At 43.0% G+C, this 14,059-nt stretch overlaps 1 protein-coding gene across 1 annotated transcript in view; it reads right to left on the reverse strand.

Annotated features, from left to right (window-relative positions):
• The window catches only part of MAGI1 (membrane associated guanylate kinase, WW and PDZ domain containing 1), a 530,488-nt gene extending 519,994 nt beyond the window's left edge, over nt 1–10,494 (reverse strand). The window contains exon 1 of the mRNA XM_083356114.1: nt 9,688–10,494. Within this exon, the coding sequence (XP_083212240.1) occupies nt 9,688–10,153 (466 nt within the window). The 5' untranslated portion in view covers nt 10,154–10,494. The remainder of the gene's footprint in view (nt 1–9,687) is intronic.
• Between the last annotated feature and the right edge of the window lie 3,565 nt (nt 10,495–14,059).

The following is a 14,059-nucleotide window of genomic DNA, read 5'->3' on the forward strand; positions in this document are numbered from 1 at the left end:
GCTGCTCCACACTGCTCAATATCTGACAATTGACCTTATAGTTCAAGATATGCCTCAAAACATTAAAAGGGGAAGTCAAGGCAAAAAGCACCCAAAGATTTATTGGCCTTCTTGATGGACTTACTTCTTGCTCTTATCATTTCTCTCCATGTATGTCTTTAGTGAGTATGATTGTAGTATGATTCACCCAACTTCATGCCTTTCAAGTCCCATAATTCCTCCCTTTCTGAGGGAAATGGGCAGTTCAAAAATGTGAAAAATAAATAAATAAACAAACAAGCAAACAAAGAAACAGACCTGGCTGTAACCAGTTATTTGAGCAATTTGGAAGACAGAATCACTGCTCAGTTATCTGGAAATTCTTCCCATGTTTACCACTGCTTAAACAAGTTTCACAGGTTTTTGCACTGGATCATAAACCCATAAAATCCTATTGAACCAGGGGATTGGGGGGGGCACGAAATGTGCCTATGCACTATGAGAAAAGATACTGCTCTTAAAATCTATTTTCTTCTACAACCTTGGGCTAGATAAAAAGGTGTTAGGACACTATCATCATGATGCTTGAATGGAGCTCTTGCTGATCAAGTTAGATACACCAATGGCTCCTCTCACATAAAGATAGAGATCAAGAGATTCAAGTTCCTAATCAAGCTCAGATACCGTTGTTAATTTTAAACAAATTCAAATTTAGATATGTCCAATACCACATCCTGATATCTCATTAAGGGTACATATTGCACATTGGGTATGAACCAGAATTAAAGATCTTTTTGGTGGCCTTGAATGGCTTTTTCTCTTCGCCCCCGCCATTGCAATCTCCTTCAGTCATTCTAGGAAAACTACTCAAAAGAAACAAAAGATCCCATGACACGATGTAAAATGGGCAAAACATTAGAGAATTTGGCACAATTGCTCTCCAAGGCCCATCTAACTTTAAGCTAATATTAACTCAGTTTCAGGTTTTTTAAAATGCTCCCTTGTTTAATGAGACTCCAACGAAAGAAAATCCTCACATTTCTCAATGAGGTCTTAGCCTGACTTTTCACTGCATTTTGGCAGTGAGTACATTGGCACACTAAGCCAGAACTGGCATTAGCAGTAGTACATTATATAGCATGTCACCTTGCTGGTTTCCCTTCATTTTGATGATATCTCAAGCATCTTTCCTATGAGTCGCAAGATGAGACTTCCTTATTTAGTTTTTCTTCTGAATGCTTTATTTTCAAAGAAGCCTTAACCTGATCAGCCAGTCTGCCTCAATCTCTACCCACCAAGGATAAATTAAAAAGTTAGGAGCATTGAAAGAACTAAAACTAGTGTGGCCTCTTTGTGGCCTCTCCTACTTCCTGTTTCTGTATCTTGAAAACAGAAAAATTACCCTTATGTTCACCGCCACCATTCCCAACATAATCATAGTAGTAATGATAAATAATAATTATTACTATTATTATTATTATTATTATTATTATTATTATTATTATTATTATTATTATTAGTTAGATTTATAGTCCCAACTCCCAGCAACTCATACATGATGTCACAATTAGCGGCTGAGTTTAGACTGTGGCTATGGCATTTCACTCTTCCCTAATTATAATTAACCCATGGCCTCTCAGGGAAATCAGTTCTGCCTCTCCTTTCAATATCTTGACGTTAAGACTGAAGATAAGAAGCAGAAAAGCACTTTCAAAATAAGCCTCTACATTTTCTAATCACTTTAGCTGCTGCCATAACTTACAAATACCGTAGTTTTGCATTGCCATACATAAATCATTGACATCAGCCGAGGCAGATTCCAGAGCTAAATGTCTACAAATTCCCGGATAATGTTGAAACAAGACAGAGATCTGCCATCAAATCACAGTAAATTAATTGGACCTCCAAGCTATAGCAATGGCTGTTCAATCTGAGCTGCAAAAATTCAGATGACCACTAGACAGCAGCAAGGAGATTTTCCTAGGTCTCTTTGCTTCCACCTATGGTTCTATTGGCTTTTGCAATCCAAATTTGGGATAATCACTACCAGTATAGCATCCTTCTGAACTTCTCTTCAAATTCTGACACTACTCGCACTGCACTGGCTGAAGTGAAACACAGAAACGGAATAACAGCGTTGGAAGGAACCTTGGAGGTCATCTACTCCAACCCCCTGCTCAAGCAGCAGACCCTATACCATTTCAGACAAATGTCTGTCCAGTCTCTTCTTAAAAGCCTCCAGTGATGGAGCACCCACAACTTCTAAGGCAAGCCATTAATTACACTGGTGGATTGTTCTCACCGTTAGGACAACAATGGATACTGATTGGGAAAGAACAGCCACACTTTGCTAAGTTCTTATTTGTTTAATTAAAGTTTACCGAACTACAGTCAACTACATGCACACATGAAGTCATAAAGCATGTAGTACAAATATGTGAAGTGGTTTTTTTAAAAAAGTCCAATAGTCTGAAAATCACCAAACTAAATAAACTGTAAGGACCCTTTTCAATTATTTCAAATTAGGCTAAAATGTGGTTTTGAACAAGCTTTCTGCTTTTCTGCTACTGCTACTACTAAGTTTGATTTGTTGACTTGTGGTTCAATGCATTTGGGTGAACCCCACAAAAAATGTTAGAGAGTTAGAAAAACATTGTAGTTGCATTAACCTCTAAGCCATAATGAGCGGCAAGTCATTATAGAAAATGTAGCAAAAATGAGTGCAGAGTTCGACTGCAACTACTGTAATGCAGTTTGTATTCTTCAATGCACACATGAATCCTCTAGATACAAACTACGTCTAAAAAATATTTGGGGAAAAATAAAACCCAGACATTCTTTTAATATTATATATGGAAAGGATTTAACCAATAGCGAGTCTCCAAATTACAATTAAAACTGCACAAGCCTTCCAAAAGTAACTTTGCATATTATTATTATTATTATTATTATTATTATTATTATTATTATTATTATTATTATTATTATTATTATTATTATTATTATTATTTTAAAATGCCTGACAAAATTTATTCACATTCACAAAAAAAACCTCTCCAATTTACAGGTGGAACCCTTGACTATCATGAACTTTCAGCTGGACTGAAACTCCAACTTCTCAGTGATAAAAACAAGCAAGCAAACAAACAAACAAAATCCAACACTAGCTAGAAATTTGAGAGTTCCATTCAATCCCATTAACTGCCTAGGCCAGACATGTCAAACACAAGGCCCGGGGGCCAGATCCGGCCCGCAAAGTGATTTCATGTGGCCCGCAAAGCCATCCTGGAAAGAGTGAGGGAACGGTCCCCACGGCCTTGGCCCTGGCCCAGAGACCTTCCTTCTGCCAGAGACCCTCAGATCTGTCCCACTCCTGCCCAGGCCCCCATAGGCACCCTTGATGCAAACGATGTAGAGCTGGCCACGCCCACCCAGTAGGCCATACGCACTCTAGCCACGCCCACCCAGTAGGCCACGCCCACCCTGGCCATACCCACCCGGTCCCCTGAGGGCAACCGCAATGCTGATGCGGCCCTCAATGAAATTGAGTTTGACACCCCTGGCCTAGGCCCTAGGTCATCAGGATGAGGAAGACTACTAGCCCAAAGATTGATTGGGTTTTTCAGATAATCTCTAAAACTTTAATACATTAGGATTCTGTGCTAGAGGTGCACTTTTCAATTAATATAGTTGCAGCAGTTTACAATGTATTAACCAAATAACTATAAGTGCAAGTCAAACCATGTTTCTCATACCCATATGGATAAAATTGTTGTTCCAGGAGATGTATTACAAATTCAAGGTGACTCTCCAAAAGCCAACAACCATAGCAAAAGTCAAGGAACCAGTGAGTAGATTGGCTCCTTGGAATCTTCTGGGATAAGGAGGGGACAAGAGATTTGCCCACATGTGATCCAGACAACTGTTCCTCAAAGGGACACTGCCTGACAACAGTTTTGCACAGACTGAGTGCTGGAGAAAACAGAATTAACCATCTTGCTTGCAACTATGGTGGGGATTTCTAAAGGATACTAAGTTCACAAATCTTACTTTCTAATTACTTTTGGAAATTGCTCATTAATTACTTCTAAGCTATGAGAGACCTTTAGAATGCCATGTTTGACAATGCCAGGTGAGTCTGCCTTCAATCCTGAATGAAAAAAAAATATTGATATGCTTAACAAATTAAAGAATCTGAAATAAACAGCTAAATAAGATTTTGATCTTAGAAAGTTATAAATGAAGTAAAGGTCCACATAAAATTGAAATACTGAAACTTTTACAATAAGATTTTGGAATTAATTATAAAAACAAACAGCTTCTCTTGGGAAATCAATTCTGTTTTGGTTTCTACAAGACAAAACAAAAATAAGCAATTTAATTATTTCAGAACTGATCATTAGAGGAGACTAACCTTTTTAGGTAGAGGAAAGATCTACAAGTTTATTAAATGTTATAAAAACATTATAACATTGAAAATATTGAAGGAGGTATTTGAAGAACAGAATCAGAAAATATCAGTGCCTGCTTCTATGATTAGACCATGTCCAAAAGAGTTTATTCAAGAAATGACAAAGGTAGAAAAAAATAGATGATAAGAAATAGTATTGAAAGTGGATGTACAGCTGAGAGTCCAAAAGAAAGATTTAGAAAAGGGTGTTAAAATTTAAAAATGACAAACCAAGAGAGTGACTTGGATATTTTTTTCCTATTTAACAAGCAGAAGATGCTTGTTAAAGCCTGTGCAATGAAACAAAGAAAAAACAGGAAAATCTAGTGTTATAACAATATTTGAACGAACTAAAGATTAAAATTGTCAGAAGTAAACGGAAGGAATATAAAGTGGTTCATTTGATCAAAGTTAAAACAAGATACATTGTTACTTTTGACTACCCTTTACAGACTTTCTGTTGACATCAGGATTAAAAAGATAATGGTTTATAGATTTGTTTATAGATAGGATATGGGATGAAGAGATAAATGTTTATAATCTTAAGGGGGGGGCAAAGAGTCCCTAAATGTTTATACTTGTGGAATTGGAAGCCACTTCTTTATATATTTCTTTTCTCTGTTTTTATTATATTACTTTTCTTTTTCACCAATGAAAGAAAATAGACGTATCCCAGGATAATGTCGCAGGATCCAATCTGGGTTTAGTCTTCCGAGCTTTCGAACCATCCTAAGAGAACTTCTCTCACACTAGAATGTGTCTTTTATTTTCTTCTCTCTCTCTCTCTTTCTTTCTCTCTCTCTCTTTCTTTTTTTCTTGTGCATTTTACTTCTTTTTTATTCTTCTTTTCCTTAAGTTCAGTTTGGATTAGATTTTACTATTATAATCAAAAAATTTAATAAAAATTACATAAATGTATATTTAAACATGGATTAAATCCACATGGCAGATAAGTAGCTTGCTAGATCAGGGGTGTCAAACTGCCGGCCCGCAAGCCAGATGTGTCATGCTGAAGCCAGGCCCATCCCAGCTCTGGCAATGGGAAAAAAGTCACGATACGTTGCAATAGGTCATGTGACGTGGCGAGTATGACACCCCTGTACTAGATGCTCGAGTATGGTTCCCAACTGCTCAAGAATCCCTTCAGGAACAAACAATTCTCTTTTATCAAGGTGGCTAAGTCTCTTGCTATCATTCTGGTGGACAACAAAGACTCAATTTGCTTCAAGGGCAAGAACCTAGAGCCCTGCTGCTCCTGAGGAACTATTATCTCCCAACAACCCCAATCAAGATGGCCAACAGTGAGAGACATTGATCGGTATAATCCAGTTGAAGAGCCACACGTTATCCATCTTCAGCTTCCTTAATCAAGAGTTCCTATTTATTGTTGAAGGGACGCGGTGGCTCAGTGGGTTAGGACGCTGAGCTTGTCGATCAGAAAGTCGGCAGTTTGGTGGGTCGAATCCCGAGTGCCGCGTAACATAGTGAGCGCCTGTTACTCGTCCCAGCTTCTGCCAACCTAGCAGTTGGAAAGCACATAAAAATGCAAGTAGAAAAATAGGGACCACTACGGTGGGAAGGTAACAGCGTTCTGTGCGCCTTTGGCGTCTAATCATGCCGGCCACATGACCACGGAGACATCCTCGGACAAGCGCTGGCTCTTTGGCTTTGAAACGGAGATGAGCACCGGCCCCTAGAGTTGGAAACGACTAGCACACATGTGCGGGGGAACCTTTACCTTTACCTTACTTATTGTTGAGGTTCCCCACCGACATCTGAACAGCCCAAGGCATAAAATATGAAAATGTATTTTTTGCACAGTCTAGGAGTGATCCAGAGGCATTCTGTTGCCAGGGGAGTTTCTTATTTGAAGGAATGTTTGGGATTTCAGCAAAGCTGAAAATAACCCCTTCCTGGCAGGCAACAGTCTGGTATGTGGGGAGGAGGGAAAATAATCCATTCTCCATGCAAAGTCTATGCCATCCTTCTGACACAAAGTAAGGAAGCAGCTGGCAATCACATGCTTCCACTGAAGAAACTGACATACACAAACCTAGTCATCCTCCAGCAGAGGAATCAAAATGTTCCAATTCAAAGGGATACTTCGCCATAGGAGGAGCCTTTCTCTTTCTTTCCAGAAATTCCTCCAAGTCCAGTCAAGTGAAATATTTGTTTGGCTCTTCGACAGAGGTTGCCACCCGGCCTGGAAATTCCCCATTCAGTAAACTGAAGAAAACATTGCCAAGATCGCATACGTTTGAATGCCTGCTGGACAAGAACATCCGGCTCTACGTGTCACTTACAGACCAAGGGGATGTTGAAGTACAGGTAGTCCTCAACTTACAACAGTTTTGTTTAGTGACCATTCAAAGTTACAACAGCACTGAAAAAAGTGACTTATGACTGTTTTTCACAGTTACGACCTTTGCAGCTTCCCCATGATCATGTGATCAAATTTCAAATGTTTGGCAACTGGTTCATATTTATGACAGTTGCAGAGTCTCAAGGTCACGTGATCACAAAGTCAATGGGGAAGCCAGATTCACCTAACAGCTGGGTTACTAATTTAGCAGCTGTAGAGATTCGAGAAAGGTCATAAAATGGAGCAAAATTCATTTCACAAATGTCTTTACTTTACAACAGAAACTTTGGGCTCAGTTGTGGTCATAGGTCTAAGGAAGGGGTAGGCAACCTTGGCTCTTTTATGACTCGTGGACTTCAACTCCCAGAATTCCTGAGCCAGCCATTCCTGGCTCAGGAATTCTGGGAGTTGAAGTCCACGAGTCATAAAAGAGCCAAGGTTGCCTACCCCTCTAAGGCTACTTGTAAAACTTTAAGTTAAGTCTAAGAGTAGAAACATCAGGGTGCATAAGAGAGAAATGCAGGGTCCACAAGAAGAGGGAAAGGAAAAAAAAGTCAGAAACAATGATGCAGGTTTCTCAGGCAAATGCATTTCTCTCAACTGATGTCCAGCATCGAAACAAAATATATTGGTACATTCTGGTCCTTTCTCCTTCTACTGTGTAGGTTTATTCAGCTCCTTTAATAATGTCAAGATAAGGGGAGGGAAAATGGAATTCCCTGCTGGCTGCATTAAAAACAAAATGAAAAGGACAAAAAAAAATGTTATTTGTAGGTGGCTCTGCCCCGCGCAACTTTGCAGTCCAGAAGGAAAGAAACCAAACCCATTCATTCACCTTCAAATGCTCAGAAACAGAATGTACATAAATTGCTGGAAAAAGAAAAAGGTTAAAAAAGCTGCATTATTTTGGAACCTAAGAAAAAAAAAGCTAAATGACTCAGAAGTCACTCAAACAAATTAAACTTTTCTATTCCTTGCTTGGCTGCCTGTGAGTTTAGACCAGCGTTTCCCAACCTTAGGAACTTGAAGATGCGTGGACTTCAACTGCCAGAATTCCCCAGCCAGCTATGCTGGCTGGGGAATTCTGGGAGTTGAAGTCCACGCATCTTCAAGTTCCTAAGGTTGGGAAACGCTGGTTTAGACGATAGAGCCCAGGCTGGAATCTGATAAGCATCTGAAACTCACACACACCCAACATTAGCTAATAATTTTCTTCAGGAAGCTACCTTTCTCTCTCTCTCTTTTTAAGCACATCTCACCGCATCCTTTCATCTGTCACGTCCAGCTACACTGTAAAGGGACCTGAGACAAAGCACAACTTTGCTTTGCCAAAGTGACAGATGGAAGACCAAGAACCTTTTGCATCCAAGCCAAGGGACAAAAATTGCCCAGTAAGGGAAAAATAAGCTTTTTCTAAGACAGACACTGCAAATTTTCCAAGAATTGGACAGGGATAAACCTTCTGACTAATCCTTAACACGCATTCCATGACATGCACTCCACAAAAGCTACGCAATAATACATCTAGAATTTTAAGGGTACCAAAAAAATGTTGTTACTCTTTCAAAAGATCTAAGAAAGCTACCCAAGTTGGAGCCAAGTAGGAATTCAACTTGTCTAACTGACTCTCAGAAGTTGTTTTTTTTTTTGTTTTTTAAGGCTTGTCACCATTCTTTATGAGCCCAATAGGGATCTACAGCTCCATGCTGCAGAAAGATGTCAATCTCGGGAGAACTAAGCTAGCTTTTTGATTACTGCTTTGTCAGGTCTGGGATTTCAGCCATCTACATACATTACAGAAGGGACTGCTAAAGTGAAACCATAGCTCATTCTTCAAAGTACAAAGGTTAAAAATTGAAACACATGCAAATTATCCTCGCTCCAAGCCCAACAACACGCTTGGTTTGAAGCAATTAAACCCGTTCAGGAATCAGCCCTAACAAATCTGTCAGAACCATACAATAAAGCCAATAACTTTAGGGGAGGGAGAGAGAAAGGATCGAGACTGGAAACCCGACGTCCACCAAAGGCTGCTCCGGACAAGGGACCCGACCGGCCGGGCATAGAACAAGCTCTCGGGCAACTTTCCAGCCCTAACAATCTGTCAGAACCATACAATAAAGCCAGTAACTTTAGGAGCCCATCAGGACGACCAGTCGAAAGAAACCCCCACAAACAAGTGCAGCCACATCCCCCTCCCCTCCCAGGCACTCAGATCCCTGCAGACGCAGCAAACCAATGAAAGTCCTTTGCTTGATTGATTGATGCCTTGGCAGAATGCCACTCTACCTAAAGAGCCAGGGTTCAAAGTCTAGGAAGAGCGAGTTCCTAAGTCCCAGGCACCCATAGGAGCTAGAAGTCCCACGGGATGGCTGAGGGAAAACACGACTGGAATGCTTTCATTTTAATAGCAACCACCAGTCGGATATTTCATAGAAGACGAAGCCACGAAAGGCAGAAGGCCGTCTAAGCCAGGGGTCTTCAAACTTGGCCCTTTTATGACTTGTGGACTTCAACTCCCAGAATTCCTCAGCCAGCAAAGCTGGCTGAGGAATTCTGGGAGTTGAAGTCCACAAGTCATAAAAGGGCCAAGTTTGAAGACCCCTGGACTCTAAGCGTTGCTGTCGTGCGTGTCGACGACCAGAAAAACACCCATTCGGGCAGGTTTCTGCAGCCGGTGCAGGAAAAAGGTTTCGGGGGGGGGAATCTCACAACTTCACCCCCAAACGGCTTCAGGACCGGCCACCCTCCCGCACAGCCCCTCGCCCCCTTCGCAGAGGGCAGAAAAAAACAATGAAAGGCAAAGGCTCCTTTGCAGCGCAGCGGGTCCCCCCCCCCCCGCCCCGTCTCGAAGTCCGCCCCAAGTCCTGCCAAGCGGCCCGCCTCTCGCTCTCACCTTGTCTGACGGCTTTGAAAACCACGGGCTCCTTGCAGCTCCGGATCACTTCCAGCACGTCGTAGCGGGGCAACCCCGAGACCCGGACCCCTTGCACCTCCAAGAGTAGCTCCCCTTCGCCAAGTTTGCCTTCGCCGTTGTCGCCGGCCAGCGTCGCCTCCCCGTCGACCTCGGCCGCCCCGACGTAGGGGAACTCTCCGTACTCCGCTCCCCCGAGGATGGGGACCCCGAGCTGGCCCTGAGCATTGCGGCTCACCGTGGCTTGGTGCACTTTAGCCGACCAGTGGTTTTTCTTCTGGATCACTTTCGACATGGCGATCGGGTCGCCCAGTTGCGCGCAAAAAGGAAGGGAGGGGCAATTTACACCGGGAAGAGTGAGAGGGAGGGAGAGAGAGAAAGGATCGAGCCTGGAAACCCGACGTCCACCCAAGGCTGCTCCGGACAAGGGACCCGACCGGCCGGGCATAGAGCAAGCTCTCCGGCAACTTTCCAGCCGCTTCGCTCAAGCCATCACCGAAACGAGTCGGCGCGGTTCATGCCCGCAGCCTCTTCCCCCGGCGCCTCCGGCCAGGTTCCCATCGTAACCACCGGGTCGTCCTGCCCCGCTCTCCTCCTGCCTTTCCAACCCCTGCGCGGATCTCGGCCGGCACTCTTCCGTCTTCGCTAAATTCTCTTTCCCCGCCGAGGGTTTTCCCGGGCAGCGCCTGGTCCCGGATCCGTCAGCCCCAACCTGGTGCCGCCGGTCTTTGGCTCCTCTTTGCTACTTTCTCTACCCTCCGCGAGGGGCTCCGAGCGACCGCGGCTCCTTTAAACCAATACAAAGACGCCGCTTGTTTTGTTACATTTCACTCGGGTCGAGTCCACCAAGACCGAGCAGAGCCGGAGAGTAGCGATAGGAACGGCTGGCGCAGGCGCCCGGCCGACTCCCCGCCCCCCTCCTGCCCTCGGCCCCGCCCTGCCGAGGAAAGCTGGGATCCTCGCTTTCTAAGCGGGCGCGCGCCGCCCCCCCCCCGCGCGCGCACGCGCGCTCCGGAGCCATGTGCGCTCGGTGGCGCTGTCCAGAATGAAGTTTCCCTCCCTCCGCCCGCCCCCCCTCCCCCCCAGAGAAAGTGCCCAGAAGCAGGTCCGGCAATGCCCAGCTATTTATTATTTCTTCTTCTTCTTCTTCTTCTTCTTCTTCTTCTTCTTCTTCTTCTTCTTCTTCTTCTTCTTCTTCTTCTTCTTCTTCTTCTTCTTCTTCTTCTTCTTCTTCTTCTTCTTCTTCTTCTTCTTCTTCTTCCTCCTCCTCCTCCTCCTCCTCCTCCTCCTCCTCCTCCTCCTCCTCCTCCTCCTCCTCCTCCTCCTCCTCCTTCTTCTTCTTCTTCTTCTTCTTCTTCTTCTTCTTCGTAAAGGGGCGTCTCCCTTGTTTTCCAAACCTGACCCTTTGTTCCGGAGACTTTATCACAAGGCGTAAAAGTTGACTCCTCTTTTCCAGCCGACTCCATCGCTTAGTAGTGTGTATTTACTGTAGTCGTAGAGTTATTGCGCTTGTTTGCACGTAATAAAATGATCTCCTCTACGCAATGACTTTATGGGCAAACCCTCACGGCCGTAGGAATATTTGCGTTCTGCTTCGGCGTCCTTTTGTGGGAGTTCGCACTGCTTGTTGTTACAGTGTGCCCGTGTTTTATAAAATAAGTACAGTAGTACGTCATACTGAAGCCCGTGCAAAATTCCAGTCAGATTGTAGTGTAAGTGTAAAGTGTTAGAGTAACAGGATATCGTTAACCTACCCTGTCCTGCAAATCTAAACTTTGGGGGAAATCAAAAGGTTGAGACAACCCTGGATGACTGAGAATCTCCATAGACATTTAACTTTGGGAAACTTTTTTTTAAAAAATTCCATTTATATCCCGCCCTTCTCCGAAGACTCAGGGCGGCTTACAAGCTTAGCAGTAGCATCATTGAAGTATGCATCATTGAAGAATGATATACTTGGTCTTGTTTGATGATTTCTGCAGAGATGGGTAAGTAATTGTTTCGCAAACTTCCAGACAACCTCAATCATTTATTTATTAAATTTATATGCCACCCATCTCACAGGGACGAGACTGGAGGGGGCTTACAACATAAAACAGTACAGATAGTTTTCAAATTACAGCAGTTCGTTTAGTGACCATTCAAACTTACAGTGGCACTGAAAATAGTGCCTTATGGCCATTTTTCACGGTGAGGACTGTTGCAGCACCATGTGATCAAACGTCAAATGCATGTGATCAAACGTCAGATCGTGTGCATGACCCCAGCACACGATTGCAGTGTGCTGGGGTCATGTGATCAGCTTTTGTAATTTTCTGACAAGCAAACTAAAGATTCACTCAACAACTGTGTCGCTAACTTAACAACCGCAATGATTTACTGAACAACTGGGGCAAGAAAGGTCATAAAATGGGGCAAAACTCACTTAACAAATGTCTCACTTAGCAACACAAGTTTGGGGCTCAATTGTCATAAGTCGAGGACTACCTGTATTACAAAACAATAAAACGTTGCCACTATCATAGGAGAAGTAAGAAAGTTGGGAATAAAAATTGGAGGTCAAAACAAAAAGCAGAACAAAACTGGGCAAATCCACTTTTTTAGTCCCAACAGAAATTTTATTGTGAAAATAAAAATGGGAAAATCATCTCCTTCTTAGTTGATGGCAAAGAGGCCAAAGTATTCGAGTTGTGTTACGTTGGGCCCAAGAAATGAATGCAGACGGACAGTGTGCTGGAGATGTCAAGGGATTAATCCTACAGAACTAAGTGATGCAAAACTCAGACAAGATCAAGAAGGATAAAGCCATTTCCATGGCAACACGGATTATAGTAGTTAAACCAATGGTCTTTCTTTGTGGTGATATGCAATATGGCCGTGAAAGCCAGACTCTGAAAAAAAAATGTGAGGGGAAAATAAATGATGGAGGTGGTTACCATGTGCTACGGCTCAAATAAAGGCTAGTGGTTCCGTTGAAGTGATGATCAACAAGCAGAAACCCACTAGTTTGGGACATGTGATGTAAGCTGCTGATGGACTAGAACAGGGGTCCCCAACTCCTGGTTCGTCGACCAGTACCGGGCTGCAGCATGCCAGCAACTGGGCTGCACAAACAAGCAAAGCCCCATCCGTGGGATGCAGGTAGCACACAAAACCATGCACCGTCCGGTCCACGGAAAAATCTCTCTCCACAGAACCGGTCCCTGGTACCCAGAAGGTTGGAGACCTCTGGACTAGAAAAAACAATTACTGGTAGTCCTTGACTTACAACCACAATTGATCCCAAAATTTCTGTTGCTAGGTGAGACAGTTATTGAGTTTTGCCCCATTTTACAACCCTTCTTGCCACGGTGGTTTAAGGGAATCATTGCAATTGTTAAGTTAGTGACAGTGAATCCGGCTTCCCCATTGACTTTCCTTGTCATTGTTGTTGTTGTTAGTTGCAAAGTTGTGTCCGACCCATCGCGACCCCATGGACAACGGACAAGGGACCCGACCTTGTCAGAGGGCTGCAAAAGCCGATCACATGACCCAGGGATGCTGCAACCATCATAAATATGAGTCAGTTGCTGAGTGTCTGAATTTTGATCACTTGTCCCTGGGGGTGCTGCAATGGCCATAAGTGTGAAAAGGGGTCATAAGTCACTTTTTCAATGCCATTGTAACTTCAAATGGTCACTAAACAAACTGTTGTAAGTCAAGGACTGCCTGTATACAGTATTTGCCGAGCTTGAGAGAAGTAGTGAAAGTAGAGAGTTAAACATCTGTAAGAAGAAAAACAAATTCAGGGAACACCAAGAAATCAATACTTAGGAATGATATTAAGAATGGATTGGGCAAGAATAGAACTGTTTGGATGTTGATACAAAAGTACAAAATGCTTGTTTGCCTAAAAATAGATATTGGGCACATAGCTTCTCATCAGTCAAGTGTCTTGGGAATCTTAGCTTTATTTTATTTTCCAGGGGAAAAAGGAAAGTCCTTCGTTATTAAAATTAGAAGAACAGAGGTGGGTACCAGTTAACTAATTTGTTTGATTGATACACACCTTTAAGTCGTATCTGACTCCTCCTAACCATATAGTTAGAATTTTTATTTATTTTTATTTTAATCCCATTTATATCCCGCCCTTCTCTGAAGACTCAGGGCGGTTTACAATTTAAAGCACAAATCAATGTGCTTAGCAATAGCCTTCATTCTATGTATATGCCTGCTTATTAGGGCTTTCGCCCCCCCCCCAGCGGCATTTTTACAAAGTCAGCTTATTGCCCCCAACAATCTGGGTCCTCATTTTACCTACCTCAGAACTGATGGCATTCAATATTGTTTTTCAATATTGTAAACAACTTTGAAA

Source organism: Vipera ursinii, assembly GCF_947247035.1.
Source record: "Vipera ursinii genome assembly, chromosome: 2".
In the NCBI taxonomy this organism is placed as follows: Eukaryota; Metazoa; Chordata; class Lepidosauria; order Squamata; family Viperidae; genus Vipera; species Vipera ursinii.